Source organism: Dipodomys ordii, unplaced genomic scaffold (genome assembly GCF_000151885.1).
Source record: "Dipodomys ordii isolate 6190 unplaced genomic scaffold, Dord_2.0 Scaffold52, whole genome shotgun sequence".
In the NCBI taxonomy this organism is placed as follows: Eukaryota; Metazoa; Chordata; class Mammalia; order Rodentia; family Heteromyidae; genus Dipodomys; species Dipodomys ordii.
In genome coordinates, this window is record NW_012267268.1 from 4,927,308 (window position 1) to 4,950,749 (window position 23,442).

A 23,442-nucleotide genomic window follows, 5' to 3' on the forward strand; every position below is an offset into this window, starting at 1 on the left:
TTTTTTCTTTTTGCTTATGTGGTGCTGAGGAATCGAACCCAGGGCCTCAGGCATGCAAGGCAAGCGCTCTACCACTGAGCCACTTTCCCAGCCCTATGTTATTATTTTTATTAAGACATGAGAACTCACTATATTGCCAGGCTGGTCTCAAATTCTGGGTTCAAGTGATCCTCCTGCTTCTGACCCAAGGAGCTAGAACTAGAGGTGCACACGAGGCCTTTTAAATTAGATATGAGGCTCACATTCTGTATCTAATGGATATTCGGCTGCATGTCGGATAGTTAGAGCTCTTGCCCCAGGCCACTCAGTTTCCATACCTCTAATGGCTGAGTCTATCTCTACTACAGACTCTTACTCCCGAACTCCAGGCAGGAGATTGGAAGATTCTATTCAGAGGTACAAAACAGCCCCAGACAGACAAAGGGCCTAGAGTTAGCAATATTGGGACACCCTCCTCCTCTAATCCACTGGCCATTTCCAGGCCAGCTCCCTTGTGACAGGGCCCTCTCCCCAGAACTTTTGATTGGCTCTGAAAAGACTCATTCTTAAATATGGACAAACAGCTAAGGTCACTGACATCTGATTACATAAAAGACTAGGCACAAAACAACCAGAGAAGAGGAACTAAGAGGAAACCAAGTGGGGAACAGAGGGAACTTGAACAAAACAACTCTAGGGAATATCATCAAAGAGACAGACATGATTGCGTTTATATGATACAGACAGGAAGCTGTGAACCAGGAGCAGTCAGAGAGTAAGAAAGAAGGCATGGACTATAGATGACCAAATCAAAAATTCAGTCAGTGAGTTGAAAAAATAAAGACTAGGAATCTCCCAGAAAGTAAAACAAACAAATAGAAAACAGTGGAATGTAAAATAGGAAATTAGAACACTAGGGGTTTATTCCAGGATGTGCACCTTCTGACAAAAAGAAGTTTTGGATAGGAAAGAATAATAACTGAAGGGAAACAAATGATCCTGCAGATAACACAGGAATGCTTCTAAGAAAGGAGGATTTGAATTTGCAGATGAATGGGCCACCATGGAAAAAAAAAGATCTCGATTGGCCCACATCCCTGTGACATTTCAAAACAGAGAAGATTCCATGTTTTTAATTAATTAACTAGTTTTTGGTGCTAGGAGTTGGACTCTGGCTTTGCATATGCTAGATAAATGCTTTGTCAGTAAGTCACACCCTCAGCTCTGGCATCTGATATGTAAAAAGTTAGTAAAAGGTTCAAGAATTGCATGCATTTCCCACAACTTCAGATGCCAAAGCACAAGGCCTTCAAAATTCTGAGGGAAAATGTTTTTCAACCTGATGTTCTATGCACCAGTAAATGACAACTTAGAGGTAAAAGTGGAATAAAGATATTTTCAGATATGCAATGTGAAAAAATGTTCCTTCCAGGGTCCTCTGTGTCAGACATGACCTGGAGGATGTGCTCCAACAAAGAAGTAAACCAAAGAAGGAGTCAAGAAGTAAGCAAGTATAGCTGTGCTGTCAACTTTGGAAAAAGTATCCCGGTTTACCATGTTGAGCTGGCATTGTACAGAAAGTAATAGCCATATTGGTCTAGAAACATTAAACTTATTTTTTTTCCATTTGTACAGGGGTAAATGCACTGTATTAAATTAAGATCTTATCTACGTGGGTTTGATTACAGAAACTAATAAAGTATTCTCTAAATACAAAACAGAAGTAAAGAACATAGGAGTTATAGAGAGGGATGAGGAGAATTCTGATTGATGTGGGCTTTGAGCTTAGTAAGTGATGCTCCAAATTGGGCAATGTTCTGATAGTATCAGTTGTATAATGCAAATCCTAGAACTCTGGGACTGCTAGTGATTGCAGATGACCACTAAGCTCCACAAGGCCCTGTGGGCTGAGGTTATGTACTAGTCAAACGGACAAGGTTCAGAAGCAGGATACTGTAGTCTGTTCTGCCAGCTAAGGTGGCTCTCTGCTCATCTGATGGAAGACAAGACCCTAGGATATAAGGATTTAGAAAAGCAGAAGAGTCAGTGGAAGGCATTCCTAGCATGGAACTTGACAATTAAAGGCACCTGGAAAAACCAAATGAAGCTAATGACTGGGGCCCATGACTATTTCTCTGTAAGCCTTTGAGTCACTCACAGGAACTTTCTGCCAAGAGCTTAAATGTATGCTTATCAAATGAACAGTGGAGATGGATGGATAGATGAATGGATGGACATGGTTATAAGTGGATGCATGGATGGATAAATGGTTGGAAGGGAGTGGACATATAGATAGTGGTTGATCAGACTGGTGTGTACACAAATAAGGTAGATGGATAGAGGATGGATGGACGGATGTTAATTGATGCATGCATGATGTGCAATACTATTTAGGGTGGAGTTTGTTTTCTCTTCGAATTAAAGAATTAAGAAGGCAAGAAAGTGTTTAAAGGAAACTGAGGACATTCATTTAAGAGTGAAAGGAGAAATGGGAGCAGGTGGCTCATTCATACCTGTACTCCTACCTACTCAGACAGCCGAGATCTGAAAGCATATGGTTCTAATGTAGCCCAGGCAGGAGTGTCTATGAGACTCTTATCTATAATTAACCACCAAAAAGGCAGAAGTAGAGTTGTGTCTCAAGTGGTGGAATGCTAGCCTTGAATGAGAAAGTTCAGGGACAGCACCCAAGCCCTGAGTTTAAGCCATAGAACCTACACACACACACACACACACACACACACACACTCATAAGGAAAGAAGGAAAAAGGAAGTAACAAAACAGTCCTTCCAAAGAGTGGGGAAACCCATAGGTAGGTATAGACAATCTTTTTGCCTGGGCCTGCCATATATATGACCTTCCTTCCCCTTCCTCTTGAGGGAGTGCATTTTCAGTTTGATTGATTAACCAGTATCCATGCACGCTGGAGTCTTTTCTGATTGGACATCCCTCCTGGCTGCCTGAGCCTGGGCGTTCCCTTCTGATTGGATCCCCCAATCCCTTGGAGCACAAGCTTATCTTCTTCCACCTTTCCTTCTGTAAAGTGCATGTGTCAAAGTATTGGAACCTGCATGGCCTGATGGGAACAAAGCTTTTTGTATCATTGTTTCCTGCCATATTAGCTGCTTTCCCAGTTGCTATTTTCTACCCCTAATTGCATATCAGCTAACTTTCTCTCAGGCAGATATATGGATATTTGTTGATAGTAGAGTAGGAGTTAAAGGGCTTTGGTTATCAATAGGTCTTGGTTTGAGGCCTGTGTATAGCATGAGTTGTGATCTCTGAGGGGCTTGTAATCTATACAGTGCTAAATTCAGTGCCTGGCACATAGTAAGTTCAATAAATGAGAGTTGTTGATATTTTCCTTGACCAGAAAGGAGCTGTCTTACACTGGTTTCCTCTCTTTCATAGAAAACTAGTTCCTGATGGCCTTTGGGAAGCCATGTGGTTTGAGTGACTTGCACAAATCAGCCTTCTGTCAGGTTTCTGTGATTGGTTCAAGGATGTGTATGTGATTTAAGTGGTCCAATCAGAGGGAGCCTCAAGTTGCAGGGAATGCTACCTTGTTTGTTTCTCCTTTCCCCCAGTGCTGGAGATCAAATCTCAGGCATCTTGTTTTTCTTATTGGGTCTCGGCACCAAGAAAACTGTATTCTGGTGGCTGTTGCTGGCAGACAAATGGGAGCCCCAACCCCAGGATAAAGCTGATGTTACAAAAAGCAAAGTACAGACAGAAAGAAACATTGTTAAGCTGATAGAAGATTCCTCTTGGAGAAAGTGAGTGATCTCTAGATTTGTCAGTTACTGGGCCAATTAGTACTTTATCTTATTTTTTTACTCTTTGGTACAGTACTTTTCACAGCATGAACTCAGGATCTTCAGCTCTCCTGTAACTTTTTTGCTCAAGGCTGTCACTCTATCACTTGAGCCACAGCTCTACTTAGGAGTTTTTTGCTGTTTAATTGGAGATTGAGTCTCTTGTCCATCTGAGTTGTCTTGGAACCATAAACCTCAGATCTCAGCTTCTGGAGTATCTAGGATTACAGGCATGAGCCACCAGATCCCAGCCAATTTCCCTTATCTTTAAAGCGTATCTGAGCCAGAATTTCTACCCCAGCAGTTGAGAATATCTTGCTCCAGATAGGAAACCAGAAAGAGGACACATACATGGATTATCTGGAAGATAAAACATTCAGTGATGGTTTAGAACCAAATTATAAAAGGCTTTAGATGTCAGAAATTGCACCTAAATTTTAGCTATTCCTAACCATTTGGCAGATAAGAAAATTGAGGCCTGAAGGGTTCAACATCAGGCAACTTGTGGAGCTGGAACTAGAAACCAAATCCTTCTGACCCTCAACTGGATGCTCTGTCCTATACATCTAAGAGTATTACACCATGGAGAAACATACCCCATCCAAGGGTGACAAATCCTTGCAGGCACTTCTTTTCTGAGAAGAAGGAGATGGCCAGGAGTGTGTGAAGGTAGAGGCCTTCCACCAGCAACCAGGCATAGTTGGCCATGATGCAGTACTGGAAGAAGATCATGACCAGTTTACAGCCCACCTAGACAGAAAGAGGCAGGTAAGCCCAGACTCAGTGATGACGGTGAGCCCCAAAGGAAGCAATCAGATGCAACAGGAGGCAGACCACAGAGACCTCTGGTAATACGAGGAGGGGCCAGAAGATAAGTCTCCTGACATCCAACCTGTGTCTCTTATTCCATCCTGGAGAGACATAGATCCTATTAGAAGCACTTCTCAGTCTCACTCAGAAACACCACACAGGCACATGGGTGCATGTGCACTCTGCTTCCCCACCTCCTCCCTGAACCAGGAACACTACAAACAAATGTGAGAGTGGTAGGAAGTGACAAGCACTTTGGCTATACCAATCTAAAAAACAAACTCCTCAATTTCTCAGCTTCCTTTGTGGTTATGTGTGATCACATGACATAGCCAATATTTTTCCTTTGACCTACCTTCTTGCCCAGTACATGAAAGGAACCTAGAGCTGGAGCAGCCATATTTGCAATCATGTGATGTAAAATCTGCAGTCAAAGGACTATATTACATTTATGGAAGAGAAGAAAGAGGGGAAGGCTATGTCCTCTACAATACCTCACTGTTTACTTCTAGATTCCCATCTGGGGGCTGCTTATATGAGCAACTATCCTTATCTGTGGAAATGATGAATTACTCTCTGTTATTTGCAGCAAAAGAGATCCCCAGGTGACACAGAGTTAATATAGTGGGCTAGGGGTCACCTGGGCATTTGAATTTAGCAAATTGCACAAATCTGTATATACAGTCATACTGGCACAAGCTCTTGTTTGTTTAAGTCAATCCCAATCTTTTTCAAACTTGGTCATCTCACTTAAAAAAAACAAAAATCAACCTCAATCTTCTCCAGCCTTGCTCATCTGTCTACAGCTAGGAGCTGACAGGAGTCTGTGAAAGAGAAGTCTCATTTCAGCTCTACTGCTAGAGTGGCTAATTCATTCCTGGACGCTGGAGTTAAAGACAGCCCCGCCACTTCCCAACAAACACATGACTCTGGCTTTGTGTTCTGAGCGGAATCTCCCAGAACTTCCAGCCTTGGCCCCTTTCCCCATCCCCAGCAGGAACCTGGGGGAAGGGCAACTATGTTACACGCTCTCCAGAGTTGGGCTGGGGAAGGGAAGGCAGGCCCGACAGTACCCCAGGACACCCAGGCGTGTTACCAGGTGGGGATCACAATAGGTGACGTCATCCGAGGAGAAGAGCACAGCATCCTTGATGAAGTTGGACAGGGCCCTCAGGATGAAGGACACGAACAGGTGCATGTGGATGTAGTTGCGGGTGCAGTGCAGCCTCCTGCTGGGGAGAATGCGGGGCTGCCATGCCACCCACAGTGGGAGAGGCTGACGCGCAGCCAGGACCACGCACGCGCAGTTAGTGCACTAGCGCAAAGGAGGCCTCGCTGCAGGCACTGCTCACCAGGGCCCCAGGGGTCCACAAGCGTTCTAGGGGCCCAGAGCATTCTGTGGACTACTATGGTTTGGAAATAACTGGCAAGGGTTGTAGGGACAACATATATTCTGTCCTAACCTACAGTCCTAATCTCCAGCCCCAGAAAGTTTCCTATATGTGTAAGACCCGATGTTACTTGTTCCCCTTCTTCTGGCACTAGGAACATGACTTTTCATGAAGAATCCTTCTAGTTCCAGATAAGGATCGACTCCACCCTCCTTGCTCTCACGACTGACTTGACCAATCAGACTGCTCCATCCCTGGTCATAAGGATTGGCTCAGAATTGGGCATGTGGTCTAAGGTGGATCTAGACTCGGAGACAGAGGATTTTTGCTCTGTTTTGCTGAGCTGTTAAAATGTGCTCCTGCAGGCTGGTGGTGGTTGATATCTCTTCCATTCCTGCAGAGAGGCAGGCCGAAAATGGTGCCAATGCAGAGCAGAATAAAAGAGAGTGCCAGACCCAATGAGCATCTAGCCATGCCTAAAGCAGGCATCCCAACTGTGTCAAATACACAAGTCAGAGCATCTTTGTTTTCTAAAGCTGTTTCATAGTGGAATGCTGTCTCTTGCAATTGAGACTCTGACTAGTCTACCTGTAAACTGGAGGTGATACCTATTATATATTTTCATTATCATACAATAATACCTAGTATATAGAAATAATGCATGTAAAGCAACTGGGTGCACTGGGGCCTCGGGAATGTTTAGTAACTGTTGAATGAACAAAGGAACAAATATGGGAATGAATGCTGCCACAGGAACTTCCCTGTTGCACCACAGATAAGCTTTACATGGAGAGATGACAAAGCAACTCACCCAGACCTTCCTCTTTCTCTCCTGAACAATTAAGATGAGACCTAAAGCCAGTGCCCAGGGAGGGTTGTGGAGATGGAGAGCTACCAGCATATTCTCACCGGAAAGCACACAGGATGCTGAGGGCGGCCAGGAGCATCACCAGGGAGGAACTGTAGCCCACTGTGTACATGACCTTCAACTTCAGCAGATACTCGTGCTGCAGAGGAAGACACAGGTCAGCCCCACCTGGCCATGGCTGGCTCTTCTATGCCTCAGTGAACCCATTCAGGCAGTATGAGCCCGCCAGCCCTGTATTCTGTTCACACACTCAACACATCATAACCCCTTGGCTTTGGTAAAGCTCTTAGGGATCATCCAATGCCCACTTAGTTTCTCCATCCTATGCGCAAGTCCCTAACTCACTTTCTGAATTCAAGTCTTTGCTTATGCATATCTCTAGAGACTCTCTACCTCTTTTGTTTTGTTTTGTTTTGTTTTGGTCCGGTCGTGGGGCCTGAACTCTGGGCCTGGGTGCTGTCCCTCAGCTCTTCTGCTCAAGGCTAGCGCTCTACCACTTGAGCCACAGCGCCACTTCCGGCTTTTTTCTTTTTGCTTATGTGGTGCTGAGGAATAGAACCCATGGCCTCAGGCATGCAAGGCAAGCGCTCTACCACTGAGCCAACTCCCCAGCCCCGAGACTCTCTACCTCTTGAGAAAGGTCATTTGGTGTACAACAGCACAAAGTATTAGATTTTTCTGGTGTGAAGTTAAAACCAGCTACCTTCTATACTGTATCTGGTGATAATTTTATGTTTTCTGGAGCCACTTACAATGAGCTGGATTTGTTACCAAGATTATATAGAAGCCTATAGTTTTCCAACTCATCTTTGGATTCATTTTCTATGCCTTTAGTCTCCTTCCACAGTCCTCTCATCACATTGGGCTCCAATCTGTCAATGTTCTTCAAGAAGACTCCCAGAGCCTCGTAGCTGAAAAGCTCTAGGCATGTTCACTGACCAGGAAGAAGACGTGGGGGCCTTCACCTTCCCTCTGCAAAATGGGGAAAATGAATCTACCCTACTAGGTTTGCTGGAAGAATCAATAAGATATCAAGCTATCTAGGCAAAGCCTGACATTCAGATCTCTTCTAATCGGGTGCTGAACGCCACCATCCACCCTGCTGGTATGAAGTCTGAGATCTGAGGTAGCTGCTAAACTCTGGCCTGCTCTCAGTTACACTGATGGAGTGCTGTGAGCAGCTGGCCATGCTGGAATGTTGAGAGTGTTGTGACCAGTCTGGGTGTGTTATTTTAAGAGACACATTAATAAGCCAGACACTTCTGGAGGACAGTGATTGTGTCATCTGAGCAAGGCATGAAAAGTTCAGGTATGTTGTACCCGGAGGGGAAAACAACTTAGGGAAGAAAAACATTGGTATGACTGACATGGAGACAAAAGGACAAGATTTTGTGTAGGAGCCTCAGTGGGGAGAAGTTATATGAAAATAAGTAGATGTTGACACAGAGAAACCAAAATTTCTTTGGCGGCAAGAGGTGACCTTCTCCGTGATGGCTGCTATAGGACACTGGCCTGACTCCTTTCCAAGAAGGCAGGAGCCACTTCTCCGGGAGGAAGGGATTAGACCCTAAGGGAAGTGACTTGCCTTAGGTTAATTAGATTCCTAGACTAATTAGATTAGATTCCTAGATTCCGTAGATAAATGGTCCCTAGAATTTCAGACACCAAAGACGTGTGAGGTTTCCGAAAGCTGGGGGCCAACATGTCATCTGCTAATCTTGCCATATCCAGGATGAGCTCCACAGAGGACAGCACCAGTTTCATCCTGGGGGTGCTTACCGCAGCCTGTAGGAGTCTGAGGGGACTGGGGTGGAGATACAAGGTGTACCCAGGCAGGTGTGGCTGTGGTCACTGCCACCAGATGACCTCAGCACAACTCTCCAGACTGCCTTCTGTCTGTAGGGTCTGATCCAAGAAGAGTCCTGCTCCCAGGAGTCCTTGTGTGACCCTTGGCCCTTCAGCTCTTGACATCTTCAGCTGTTCATTGCACCCCCCTTTTCATCCCTCCTCACCGAGGACTTGGGACCCAAGAGCCCCCCTGCCTGTCTCTATTACAAAACCTTAGCTGTACCACCCCCTGTCTCAAATCAGTTGGCAGCAAGAGTTTCCTGTAAGGGGCAGACAGTAAACGTTTTAGGCTTTGGGTGCCATGCAGTCTGTTTCGCAACTACTCTGTCCTTGTCATCCAAAAGCAGTGGCAGGGTACAAATGAGCTTGGCTGTGTTCTGGTAAAACTTTATTTACAAAAAAACAGGATGGAGTTGGCCAAAAGGCTATAGTGTAGTAAGCGTAACTAAGGACGTTGAATAGAAAAAGTGCACCTCCTAGGAAATGCCCTTCTTAATGGGAAGGCAGCAGAAGATGAGAACAGAAAACTGGTTCTTTCAGAGGCTAACCTTGGTTGAAGCCCCATGTCTACTACTTTATATGCATGTTCCTTCCCTCCTCCAATCCTCAATTTCCTCATCTGCAAAATGGATCTTCTCCATGAACATATGAGCTTTTGTTCAATTATGTTCAAGAACTTTCAGGCTTATTTTGATATCTAATGTCATCCTCCATCAAGCAGCTGACCGGCTACAGACATTCCGAACAACAAATGCTTTTGGGAGGGGTAGAGGGTGCTGAGGATTGAACCTAGGGCCTTGGGCACAACAGCAAACATTGATCAGGCACTTTGGGGCTGCCTGACATCGTGCTGGGCACTGGAGGGCCTGGAAATAATTAACATTCCTTCTGATTTGTCACTGCAGGAACCCTACACCTAGATTCAGACCTGGCCTATAATAGGTGCTCAGTAAATGTTTAAGTAGACAAATTCCTTTGAGGAGCTCACACTTAGGAGAGGGATGGAGCCACATAGCAGACACTGGACATTTGAACATGACATGACAGGTCATAGTCAGGGGCCAGCTCCCAGTATAAGAGACCCTTTCTTGGGGAGGGGAAGTGAAGGCTGGACCACAGTGAAATGCTGAAAGGTGTATACAATTCTGTGAGGAAAAGAGAGGAGGGAAAGTGGTATTGGGACAGGAGGCCCTTGTGGGAGGAAGGATACAGAGTGTATGTGAGCTCTGAGAGACTGGGCTGTCCTGGGAAGGGACATACTTGGGCTGGACCTTGACAGGGACCGGGGAGCATCTGGACATCCTGAAAAAGATCCACTCACCTTGAGATCAGAGAGAGTTTCCTCTTTTGGACTAGACCTGTCCCGCACCCAGCTCTGTCACTGCTTGTTAGAGCCGGAGGTTTTGTGGGCACACATTTATTGAGAAATCTCTATAGCCAGGAATACATTTCTGCATATCCATAAATCAACTCCCTCAGGTTTCTTGACCAGCCTGTGTGGACAACACTATAACCCTCATTTCCAAGATCAAGAAACAGAGGCACATTTGGGCACCAATGGCTCATGCCTATAATCCTAGCTGTGCAGGAGGCTGAGATCTGAGGATCACTAAGCCAGCCCTGGAAAGGAAAGTTTATGAGACTCTTATCTCTAATTAACCAGCAAAAAGCCAAAAGTAGACCTGTGGTTCAGGTGGTAGAGTGCTAGCCTTGAGCAAAAAAATCTCAGGGACAACTCTCAAGCCCTGAGTTCAAACTCCAGGACACAGACATACACACACACACACACACACACACACACACACACACACAAATATACACATATGTGCTGCGGCACAGAGCAATTAGGTCCTCCCCAGCCCTACTGAGATCAAGTCTGGATTTCTTTTTTTCTTGTCAGTGCTGGGGCTTGAACTCTAGGCCTGGGTGCTGTCTCTCAGCTCTTCAGCTCACTTGAGCCACAGCACCACTTCTGGTTTTCTGGTAGTTACTTGGAGATAAGAATCTCACAGACTTTCCTGCTTGGGCTGGCTTTGAACCATGATTCTCAGATCTCAACCTCCCGAGTAGCTAGGATTACAGGCATGAGCCACTGGCACTGGGCAAAATTCTTTTATTTTTTAATATATATATTTTATTTTAAAGATAAAGAGGGGTTACAGTTACATGAGTAAGGTAATGGGTACATTTCCTATCAAGCATTGTTACCCCCTCCTTTGTTTTCCTCTTACCATCCCTTTCCTCCCCACCTCCCCAAATCCTCCCTCCCCCTCCCCAACGCTGATTCAGCAGCCTGGCTCTGAGCACTTCTTCCAGTGTCGTGAGTAAATCCCTAAAGTCTTGCAGTGTTATTTGACCCTGCTCATAAGGCCTGGGGTCCTCTTTCACTTCCTAGTTGATAGACCCAGGCCATGAAGCAGATCATTGAACTCCAGGTGGCCAGGGCAGGTGCAGGGCTGAGGGCAGCCCTCCAGATCCTTAGCTCTGATCCTGGCTTCCCATTCTCCTTAAGACCTCCCCAGGCCCCACCTACCTGCCCCCCCCCCAAGCCCAGAATCAGCTTACCCGTTTATCATTGGAGGAATCATTCACGTTGACCCCACAGGCTAGGTCAGGCCTGGGGAAGGTTTCTGACCAGCCATCTTGGGTGCAGTTTCGGAACAGGGACCCTGTGGGTGTCAAGGTCCTGCACATGAACACTGACATCGGGCTTAAAATCCATGGTAACATGCAAACACCTCACCCATTTGGTGGATGGGGAAAGTGAGGCATACAGTACCTACATAACTTGCCTAAGACTCCTCAGTAGGAACTGGGGAAGGAGGATTAGAACTCTGGAATTCAGACTCCAGGGCCCTTACTCTCCCTCAGAGGTGGTATACTAATGTCCTTTCTTATTCTCTTGACCCCAGGTCTTGCCACCATGTAACAGGAGAGAACTGTGTGAGAAAAAGCATTCTTTTCTGTCAAACTAAAATGTATTTGGTATTGTGGACTGATGATCACTCCTGGAATTATTTATTTACTCCAGTTGTTACCTGTACTGCTTGTTACCAGCTATCCATGTTGGGGAGACCAATCTTGTGTTAAAGAAGTTAAAAATAGGGCTGGGAAGGTGGCTCAGTGGTAGAGCGCTTGCCTTGCATGCATGAGGCCCTGCGTTCGATTCCTCAGCACCACATAAACAGAAAAAGCCGGAAGTGGCGCTGTGGCTCAAACGGTAGAGTGCTAGCCTTGAACTGAAGAGCTGAGGGACAGCGCCCAGGCCCAGAGTTCAGGTCCATGACCAGCAAAAAAAAACCCAAAAAACAAAAAGAAGTTAAAAATAATAAACTGTAATTGCTAAGTGAAAAAAGAAAAGAAAAGTAAACCTTTGACAGGAATTAAAGAATGGCCCCCTTTCTAACCTTGGCAATGTATTACACTTAGCCTGTGAGCCTAACTCTTTGACAAGAAGGAAAGAGAATTTGGATTGGGAGAAAAGCCTAGCAATTGCCTGCCTAACTGTAGGTAGAGTAATGCCACCGCACCCTTTTGTGTGAAAATAAATGAATTGCCTTGATTGAAATCTTCTATATCTCTTGTATGTACATTCATTTCTGACGCCAGAGAACCATGCATTTCTAACACCTGGAACATCGGGGTGGTTGGTTAGGATGTGGCCACTCATACAATGAGCGCTGGTCAGGCTCTGTGGTTATAGCCCGGCTCCAAGGAAGTTTTCTTTTATCCCCAAACTCACACCCTGCTCACCTGGCCTTTTAGAAGCCATCAGAGTGAGGGCCACCAAGATGGACCCTCCGAGACAGCTGCCTTTCACAGATGGATGGAATTATTAGTCCTTTAGCCACGACAACAAGCCCTCTGTGGAGACAGCTGCAATTCTGGCCTCCAGTCCCAGCTTGGGGCTGCGGCTGACCCTTCTTACCCCATGGGAAGTGGGTATCCTGCCCCCAGGCCTAGCCCAGAGGCCCCCCCCACCTCCTTGGAATTGCTGGACAGAAAGCCAATGAGTGGTACCCCTGCTGAGCTTCTGGTAGAGAAGAGGGAAGATAAGCCCATTGCAACTATCTGTGTATGTGCACACTTGTACATATGCACATGTGTGAACACATGCCCATGAGCACATTACTGGGGATCTCATTCAGGGCCTCTACTGCTGAGCTCAGTCTCCAGCCCTTAATGGAGCTTTTAAAGCCAGAGCCAAAAACATGGAAAGGAAGCTGCCAGGCAGGAAGGAAGGCTTGCAGGCCTGAATGGCTTGTTGTGTTCTGTGCTCCGAGCTGCCAACGAAAGCCAGGATCTGGCTCCCCAGCGCTGGCCAGTATGCCAACCATCACAGGGTGAGGGCACAATCATTGAGTCCCTGTGGATGGAAATCCTGCCTGAGGGTCCCTGACAGCCTTAGCTGGACCTGGTTTGCTCCTCTCCCATGGCCCCATGGAGCTAGGCTGCCTGCCACTCAGAGTTCAAGGATACATGGGTTCCACTGAGCTGGAGAGGCCCAGCTAGATGGCTGTTCTAGAACCAACCATTGAGCTCAGCACTTTATGTTCAGGTTCTGATCCAGCCCCCATAGTGTCTCAGTGAGGGGAGGGATGCCTGCTGTACAGACCAGAAAACTAGTTTTGGACCTCAGTGTCAAGCTAGCATGTATCCCATTGCTTTGGTCCTTCTACCTGGCCCTTTGGTGTGGTCTTAGAGGTGGTTTCTAGTCCTGGGATACTGTCCTTTGGACTCTGGAGATGCCCAGCCTCTGAAGGCTTGGGGGTGCCTGGAGTACAGGCTTAGAAGCAGCCAGATCAGAATTTGAAATCCAGAGCTAGCTCTTGGCTAAATGACCTCACATGCATGTGTTTCAGTACCGTAATAGGAAGTACCCTCCAGGGGAGAGGGAACAGGACACCGGCACAGGACACGTCCAGGTGGTGCCAGCACAGAGTGTCACAGTATTAGACCAGGGCACATATTCCCCTTGGCCTTTCCAAAAGGGGGAGGAAATGGGCAAGTCATGGAGTCTTGAAATTCAAGGGAGGAACCAGAAGTTATCAGACAGCGCATGCCCAGAGGACAGCTCTGTGTGGGCTCAGCCAGGCACAGCCTATCTGTCTGTCAGTCTGAGGCTTCTCTTCATAGACCCAGCACTATCCCCAAGCGATCTGCATGTGACCCAGGCTTGTACCCAGAGCGGCTATTAGGACAGAGCCCCAACTAAGGGAGCCACATTGCAGGACTGCCTGAGGTAGGGGGTTTCAGGGGTCTTGTCGACCCCCCCCCAGTTCCCCTGGGATTTCATTCCTAATAGGTAAGAGGTCCTTATACAGAGACCTACCCCCCCCCCCCCCCCGTCAGTGCCTGCCCCCAGGGAGCTCTGAAACACACCAAATGTGTTTGTGTATGCATAGACACACAAATTAGGAAGGAACTATCCAAGACTTTCATCTGGTTCTCAGATCTCCTGGTCCTGAAAGCTAAATGACCCATTGCTACTAAGCCAGAGAGAAAAAAGGTCCAGGGTAACCAACCCTGCCCAGAAATGTGTTCTTTTAAAATAAGGAATTCTAGAAGACCAAGTATCCTTTTAAGAATCAAAGGAATGTCTCCTAGGGGAATTTTCTAGGCCTGGCGTGAGAACTATCCAGGGCAGAATGCAGCTGGCAGTTTCTCCAGTCACAGGGACGTCGATCTGGCCCAACCCATATGGGAGTGGGAGTGGGAGTGGGGGTGGGGGTGAGGGTGGGGTGCCTGGGAAATCATTTATTTATGAATCACTTCTAGAATTTATTTCTTTTTGCTCAAAACGAAAGTTCCATGCCAGGTGCCAGTGACTCATACCTATAATCCTAGCTACTCAGGATGCTGAGATCTGAGGATTAGGGTTCAGTCAGTGCCAGGAGGACAGTACAGGAAGCATGGCTCAGTGTAGATATGCAATCCTGTAGCGACACCATGTGGTAAGAAGATGAAACTGCTGCAGAACAAGGCATAGGGAGCCCAGATGTCCATCCTCAAGACACTCAAAGGGTTCAATGGGTTTTAATCATTTCAAGGATGAGGGTCTTAATAGGGGAAAAAATGGGCTTCTAGTTAGTGATGCCGGAAGAAGTTAAGAAGTGGAGAGAGACATGACAGGCTGGCACACAGGTCAGCCTGGGGCCACATGTGCTAGCTCCTCCTGGACGGTCTGCAGAGGATAGGAGGGGTTGAAGAAGAAAGCAGCTTTGTTCCACCAGGAACTCCAGGCCATCATGTGCTGCGTTCCTTCCACAGAGAAAAGAGCAACAGAGCCAACCAACTACAAACTGAAACATCCAAAACTGTGAATCAAAATAAACCTTTCCTCTTTGGGTTGATACTTTTGCCACAGTAATAGAAAGTTGATTAACATAGTCTCCATGGTCACCCTTACTTGCCTGGCTTTGGAAGACTGATGGGCCCTGGGGTCAAATCACCCGTTCTTTGATTTGTTCTTGTTTGAGTGCCTCATTGGGTTGACTGTTCCTGCCCTGCTTGGGTGATGGAGAAAGCATCAGGGCCAGGCCAAAGCAAGCTTTCCCAAGGACCCCATTGAGGGCCGGGGCTATTGAACCTTCCTTACCTTCTGTCAGGCTCACCCTGACTATAGGGCTAGAGATATACTTGGACCATGACCTCAAAGACAGAGCACCATATCTGAAAGTAGAAATCAAACTTGATTCTTAGTTTCTCCATCTATTTCTGTGAGTGTTGGGTAAACCTCTCTTAGTGTCAATTTTTACTACTAACTTTGTTTGTATTTGATATTGGGTAGACCAGGTCTCATCATGTTCCTGCCTCAGCCTCATGAGTGTTGCGATTATAGGTGTGCACTACCACACCTGGCTATATTTATTGCTTTTGTTTTTGTTTGCCAGTCCTGGGGCTTGAACTCAGGGCCTGGGCATTGTCCCTGAGCCTCTCTGTGCTCAAAGCTAGTGCTCTACCACTTGAGCTACAGTGCCACTTCTGGCTTTTTCTGCTTTTGTGGTACTGAGGAATTGAACCTAGGGCTTCATGCATGTGAGGCAAGCACTCTACCACTAAGCCACCTTCCCAGCTCCTATTTTTATTACTCTACAGAGTTGGAGGGCTAGTAGGAGAGGAGAAAAGGTATGTGACATGAAGGGATATTGTGATGACTTGAATGAGCTCATGTGAAGATCCCTGGCATGTGGTCAGCCTTTAACCAAATTAGTAAATTAAGAAAATCCTCACCAACTGCAGCTGACTTCAGATAAGGAGTCGCCATGAGGTCAGGATTCTCAAAAGATCACAGGTTATATCAGGAGGGCCTGGAGGAAGTGAGCCTTCTGAAGGTGAGCTGCTTGGTACCCTCCAGAAATGGAGGAGGGGTGTTTAGAGCAAGGCTGAGAGGGCAGACACATTGGAGGGAGCAGGGAGAAACAATTACAGCCCTGATGTGTGTGTGTGTGTGTGTGTGTGTGTGGTGTGTGTGTGTGTGTGTGTGCCAGTACTGGGGTTTGAACTCCAGACCTGGATGTTATCCTTAGATTCTGCACTGAAGGCAGCTCTACCACTTGAGCTATAATACCTCCACTTCTGGTTTGGGGGAGGTTAATTGGAGATGAGTCTTATAGACTTTCCTACCTGGGCTGGCTTCAAACAGTGATCCTAAGATCTCAGCTTCCTGAGTTGCCAGCTCCTGGCAGGGCTAGTTGATTTTTGTTTTTGTTTTTAACACCTTCTCCAGGACATTACCTCCTACCCCCTTCCTGTGGACCCTGAGAACTGAGCCTCCCACATGCCCAAGCAAGTCTCACCCCAATTATTTCACCCCCTGTGTGTCCCTACATCCTGGTCTCCTGCCTCTGGGCTGAGCCAGCATCCAGGGACCTCCCGGGGGGACTCTCTTCAGGCCCTGGGCCTGGGTACCGTTTCTGCCGGTGAGCATCTGGAAGAACCTGGGGCACTCCACTTCCACAATCTGTCCTGGTGCAGACGAGGGCCAGCAGCTCATGTTGTCCCACAGCCCCTCACAGCCTGTAGGGAAGAACCACAGCACGAGACTGAGATGATGCACGAGCCGCGGGCAGCCCCTCCCCCACCGTGTCCCACCCTCTTCTTCCCCAGGTCTCATCAGATAATTCCTAAGTCCAACTGAGGACTGACTTCTCAAATGTAAACTTTTTGTTTGTTTGCAGAACTTGAGCTCAAGAGCCAATGTTGTCTAATGAATGCACTTATTGTTTTTCTCTTCTGGGCCTGGGACTGTGACATTAAATGGTAGAGATGGAGACACACAGTCTCTCATGGAGGCTCACAAAGGCCTCAAGTTATGTTAAATAACTTATAGTACTGGGACTCACTCCTGGCTGTTCCAATCATGGTGCACCCTGGATCAAGGACTCAGGGCACCCCCAACATGTGCACAAACAGGCCTACGTGCAGGGAGTCCCAGGGAATTGGTCTGGGTGGGCCCCAGCCAATATCATGTGAAGCTTTTCAGTAATTCTAAAATGATGAGAAGACTTGTCCCATTCATCTTGAACTTCAGATTCTCTTTGGGGGCTCAGACCAGAGGTGGAGACTGAGAATGGGTGTTTCTCACCAGTTCCTGCATGGTTTGGCTGCCACTGGTGCCGCACCACACTGCCCGGCCCATTAGATCAGTCACCACAGCAGCTCACAGTGCTCTCCTTGAAAGAGCCCACAGTGGCCCAAGAGAATAGACTCAGAATAAAAGTCATAAAAAATGAAAAATGCCCAGCAGCCAATAAACCCCTTTCCATTTGTTTCCTTTCTATTTTTAAAGTCTCCAGCAGAGCATCTGTCCTAAGGCAAACACACCGCACCCTCAACTTCTTATCTCCAGCTTTGGGGGACAGAAAGAGGGCTCTACAGGCAGGTTTAAGGAAGGAGGAAGGGTGACCTGGATGATCAGGGTGGCATCTTGGCTATTTCCACATCGCCCCCTAGCCTAGCCCATGCCTGGCACACAGTCTTCTGCCAGCTGGGAATTCACCCCATGTTCACCCTCGGGACCCTCCATTTCTCAAGTTCAGATGCCCTCACAGTATTCTTGAGGCTGTTTCTGGAGCAGTGGGACCGACTGCCATGATGGGGCCAGGCTGGACTGGGCCATGGAGATGACAGGTGCTTCTCCATGCTGCTCCCGTTACCTGCTGAGGGTGAGACCAGCAGGGAGCCTGCAGCTCTTCCTGCCCTTGCCCCAACAGTGACATGTCCTCTTGTAAGTCACTCTTTCCTCCGCCTGGGGACCCACACAGCTATCTCCCAGGTACCTCTCCACCCTCTCCACCTATCCTTCTCTTCTTCAAGACCCCGTAGTGGTTCAGGACAGACTCTGCACAGCAGCCTGTCTGCAGCTTCATTATACCTCCTTTTACCTCCCTCCATCCTCATCCGCCAGCCCCAGCCAGCCATGGGTATGCCTGGGATGCTGTCCTTGGCTTCTCCATTGATCTGATGTGTAGACTTAGTCCAGAAGACAACTGCTCTCCCTTGTGACTGCTGCACTGCACACAGCAGTGGTGGTTGGGCAGGGACTGAGCTCACTCAAGTCCTCTAGGGCTTCAAAGGCATTTAAACCCATGCTGCAGGCACAGCTGGAGCCTGGGGCCATTGACCTCTAAAGCAGGGAGCATAAGCCACTCCAGAATGCACAGGCTGGGGAGGAGTGAGCTCTCCATCACTGAAGATATTCAAACAAGACTGGGAGAAAAGTCAGGTGCTGAGTGGAAGCTGGAATACAAGGAAGGAAGGATCTTCCTAGCCCGGGGTTGAAGCAGCTGTGTCCTCCCAGCAGGCTGTGCATCTCCTACCCAGCTCCTGAGCACCAGGGACTGGAAGCTAAGTCCTCCCTTCCCGGTGACTAGATGACCTGTCACCCTCTCAGGAAAGTCCCCATGTGCACCTCAATCTCCCACACCCCAGGCATCTTTCTGTCTCTGTCTCTCTGTGTCTCTCTGTCTCTGTCTCTGTGTCCTCTGTCTCTGTCTGTCTGTCTCTGTCTCTGTCTCTCTGTCTGTCTGTCTGTCTCTCTCTCTCTCTCTCTCTCTCTCTCTCTCTCTCTCCTCTCTAATGGAAAATTCTTCTTGGGAAGGTCAAGGTTATCAGTCACTCAGTCATTCCCAACTCAGTGGTAATGAGTTTTCTTAGACTGGATTATGAACTATAAAATGGTCAAGATTTTAAAGCTGAAGATCTGGGCTGAGTCCTGGTGTGCTATGGGCAATCTTAGGCCTCTCAGAGACTTAGTGGCTCATCTAGAAAATGGGGAGGGTAATAGTGTTGATGGTACAATTATTTTTTGTTATGGCTTATTTTTGTTGGTGGTGGTTGTTTTGTTTTTTGGTCTTGAACTCTGGGCCTGGGTGCTGTCCCTCAGTTCTTCAGCTCAAGGCAAGTGCTCTACCACTTGAGCCACAGCACCACTTCTGGTTTTCTGGTGGTTACTTGGCGATAAGAGTCATGGACTTTCCTGCCCAGGATGGCTTTGAACCACAATCCTCAGATCTCAGCCTCCTGAGTAGCTAGGATTACAGGCGTAAGCCTCCAGTGCCCAGCAATGGTACAATTATTTTAAACACTAAAAACTTTGCAAGCATGGTACTCAGTAGACACTAATGAGGAAAATGAACTATGCAACTTGTGCACAGGGATTGGAGGGGGAAACTGGGAGAAAGAGAAGGAAGGGATGACATTGTCCAAAAAGAAATGTACATGATCTTTACCTGACTTATGAAATGGTAACCCCTCTGAACATGTTAATAATAACAATAAAAGTATATTTTGAAAAAGAAATAAAAGCTGCCTGAAATGTTATATAAATTAAGTTTACTTCTACAGAATGAGTCAAGGTCTGTTGGGCTAGGAGGGGTTGGGCAGAGGAGAGCCGTGGGCAGTTGAGGGTCCCAGGTAAGGGAAGAGAGAGGCATGGCAGCACCAGAGTATCAGGAGCTGTGAGATCCAGCAGGAGCCAGCATGTGTGAAGTGCTGATGCCCACACACCGTGGATGACGCTAGAGACCCTTGCTCTCAAAGAGGGAAACAGGCAGAGAGGAAGGGTTATACATTGTATTTTGATGCCCAGAATTGGAACTCCAATTTGCAATTAGCAATTTGCCAGGAGCTGGGAGAGGAAAGGAAGGGGAGCAGATCCTTAGTGGACTTGGAGCTTTATTGAGGGATGATGAGAATGTTTTGGAAGTAGAGAGAGGGAATGTTTGCATAGCATTGTGGGTGTACAACTACCATGGGATTGATTGTGCTTATGAACGTGTGTGTGTGTGTGCTCACGTGCACACGCACGTGTGCCTGTGGTACTGGCTCTTGAACTCAAGGCTTTACATACTGGCTTAGCTTTTTAGCTCAAGGCTGACACTCTGTCACTTGAGCCACACCTCCACTTCTGGCATTTTACTGGTTAACTGCAGTTAAGAGTCTCATGATTTGTCTGCCTGGGTTGGCTTTGAATTTCAATCTTCATATCTCAGCCTCCTGAGGAGCTAGGCTTACAGGCATGAGCCACTGGCACCTGGCTGGGTTTGTACTTTTTTTTTGGTCTTGGGGCTTGAACTCTGGGCCTGGGCGCTGTCCCTTAGCTTCTTTTGCTCAAGGCTAGTGCTCTACTAATTGAGCCACAGAGCCCCTTAAGACTTTTTCTGTTTATGTGGTACTGAGGAATAGAATCCAGGGCTTCATACATGCTAGGCAAACACTCTACCACTAAGCCAAACTCCCAGCCCAAGATTGTACATTTTTAAGTGGTTGATTTAAGGTTGTATGAATTTTACCCAATGAACAAAGTTCAAAATCACTTAGGCCTGTTTCCTGCTACTCAGGCTTAGATTGGGCAGAGCCAAGAAGAAACAGGGCTGGTGTGCTCTCACTTGAAGGTGAGGGCACCGAGCCTCAGGCAGGACCAGAGTCTTGCTGGAAATCACATAGTACCTAAGTGATAGCATAGCACACAAGCCCAGGGTTCAGTCTGCAAGACTGCCACCACCCTTCTTCTAGAACAGTCTTTCCCTAGGGGAGAGCCAGAGCCCTTCTGTCAGCCGGCTGTGAGGAGGGTAGTAGCTTCTATAAACAGAGTAATAAATATCCCCTTGAGCAAGCCATGCAGCTATTAGGGTGACCCTGAAATGTTCCCACAAAAACCTGGAATGGCCTTGGCCAGTGAGCCCAGAATAGCTGAAGAGTTAATTTTTTATCTGTGAATGGCACTTCCTGCAACTTGTCTGGCTTTCCAACATTAACCTCCTCCCCAGGGAAGACAAGCAGTTTAGCCATTAACCCTGGCTCCCTGGGGGTGAGCCCCCCACCCCTCCATGGATCAGGGCCAATAGAGGACCCTTTGGCTGAGCTCCCAGGGGACCCGCTGGGGTGCCAGGCCTGGGTGAGGAGCACAGGGCTGAACTTGATCCCAGAACCTCTGTTTCAACTCCTCCAAGGTCATGTGTAAGACTCAGGACATGGTCCTGATGAAGATCTCCCCAACTGCTCTGCCTGCATTTCCTGACACCCCCCCACACACACACAAAAGGAAAAGCCCCTGTAAGAGTTGCAGGAATTGAGTCTACTCCTTGCATCGTGGAAGTCTGGAGGGCACCTGAAGTTTGTAGGAGACCCCAGCCAGCAGGATCAAGTCAGAGGCTGAGTCCCGATGCATAGAGCTGGCTCAATGCTCTTGTGGGTGGTCCAAGGAGAACCGGGGCTTCATCTCTGCCTGCCTGGGAGCAGCTGGGGACATTCACCGGTAGAGCCTTGGCTGCCTCCAAAGCCATGCTTAACTCTCACTCTTCCCTGGACACCAGATCTCTTGCTTTCTCCTTGCTTTCTTCCTGCTCTCCGTTGAGTTTCTGCACTTTATTAATTCAGTAAGTCAGTCAACAAACACTCAGTGCTTGGCCTGTACAGGCTCACTGTCAAGCACTGGAAAAGAAGAGAGAAGCAGCCCCACGTCTATCTGCAGTCTGGTAGGGACAGTCAGGCAAACTCATGTTCACAGGGCAGTGCAGAGATGCCAGGAGGAACAGAGGGTCCTACAGGAATCAGAGGTCAGCTAGACCAGAGGAGTGATAGGCATGCAGGGCATGGTTTCTGGAGGTGTCTAAAATGGCCAGTTATTGGCAAACTGGAGAAGAGAGGGAATGGTGTTTTGGCAGAGAGATTCATAAGTGCAAAGACCAAAGGCATAGAAGGAAAGGGCAGAATTGAGAAACTGCAAGCCATCAACTGAGTGGTGGTGTCTGCTTTCATTTAGAACGAAATAGAATAGTAGAGAGATGCATGCTTTCTTTCTCTCTTTCCCTTCCTTCCTTCTTTCTTTCCTTCCTTCCTACCTACCTTCCTTCCTTCCTTCCTTCCTTCCTTTCTATCTTTCTTTTTTTGTTGGTCATGGGGATTGAACTCTGGACCAGGAGCTGTCCCTCAGCTCTTAAGTTCAAGGCTAGTGCTCTACTATTTGAGCTACAGCACCACTTCCAGCTTTTTCTGTTTATGTGATGCTGAGGGATCGAACTCAGGGCCTCATGCATGTGAGGCAAGCACTCTACCGCTGAGCCACATTCCAAGCCCAAGGATTTTTTTTGCCAGTCCTGGGGCTTGAACTCAGAGCTTGGGCACTATCTCTGAGCTTTTGCTTAAAGATAGCACTCTACCACTTGAGCCACAGCGCCACTTCCAGCTTTTTCTGTTTATGTGGTACTGAGGAATTGAGCCCAGGGCTTCATGTATGCTAAGCAAGCACTCTACCACTAAGTCACATTCCCAGCCCAGTGAGATACTTTCAACAATCAGATTTTTTTTCTATTTGATTTGAGAAAGAACTGGAAATGGAAGTTGTTTTCCATTCTACAGGCGCCCTACCACCTGAGCCATGCCTCTAACCCTGTTTTTTTTGTATAGACTTGAATTCAGAGCCTTGAATTCTTTCTTGGCCTTTTCACTCAAGGTTGGTCCCCTACCACTTGAGCTGCATTTTTGCTAGTGAATTGAAGACAGAGTCTCACAGACTTTTCTGCTTCTAACTGTGATCCTCCAGGTCTCAGCCTCCTGAATAGCTGAGATTGACAGGTGTGAGCCACTAGTGGTTGGCAAACAACCAGATCTTAAAATAGCCACCCCTCTCTTCTTGGTGTGACCTGAAGTTTTTCACCATTGCTCCAGAAGCTCAGCCATCTAGGCCTTCTCTCTCAGAACAGCCTATCATCAGAGTTCCGGGAGGAAGAAGGCAGCTGCACCCTACACCAGCTTTGAAGATGTCTTACTTCCTCGCATGGTGGACACAGCCTCTGTGGAGCAAGAGACCTAGGCAAATCATACACTCTCAACTGTGCCCCTAAGCATGTGAGAGGACATAGAGACTTTGAGCCAATAGAGGGAAAGGAAGGCTCAAAGGCAAGGAGAGTCTCTGTTCCAATGGCTTCTGCAATGTTCCCCACCCTCCCACCCCCAAATCTGGCTTCTTTTGGCTAGGAGTGCCAGTGCTGGAGCCTCTCCCTTTCCCTCCCCACCCGCTCTCTCTGCACAGCTTCAGCCTCTCCTGCCTCCAATACACACAGACAGGCTCAGTGGTAGAGCGCTTGCCTTGCATGCATGAGGCCCTGGGTTCGGTTCCTCAGCACAACATAAGCAAAAAGAAAAAAGCCGGAAGTGGCGCTGTGGCTCAAGTGGTAGAGCGCAAGCCTTGAGCTGAAGAGCTGAGGGACAGCGCCCAGGCCCAGA

The 23,442-nt window shown here is 47.6% G+C and overlaps 1 protein-coding gene across 2 annotated transcripts in view; it reads right to left on the minus strand.

The window, feature by feature from the left end:
* Sctr (secretin receptor) overlaps positions 1-23,442 on the minus strand; it is a 70,438-nt gene that overhangs the window by 21,279 nt on the left and 25,717 nt on the right. The window contains exons 3-7 of one of the 2 annotated variants that reach the window (XM_013020739.1): positions 16,624-16,731; positions 11,278-11,381; positions 6,906-7,003; positions 5,702-5,834; positions 4,392-4,545 (exon numbers count right to left, since the gene is read on the minus strand). In XM_013020739.1, coding sequence (XP_012876193.1) covers positions 4,392-4,545; positions 5,702-5,834; positions 6,906-7,003; positions 11,278-11,381; positions 16,624-16,731 — 597 coding nt within the window. Of the gene's footprint in view, positions 1-4,391; positions 4,546-5,701; positions 5,838-6,905; positions 7,004-11,277; positions 11,382-16,623; positions 16,732-23,442 lie in introns of both variants that reach the window. The other variant, XM_013020740.1, reaches the window with a different exon arrangement.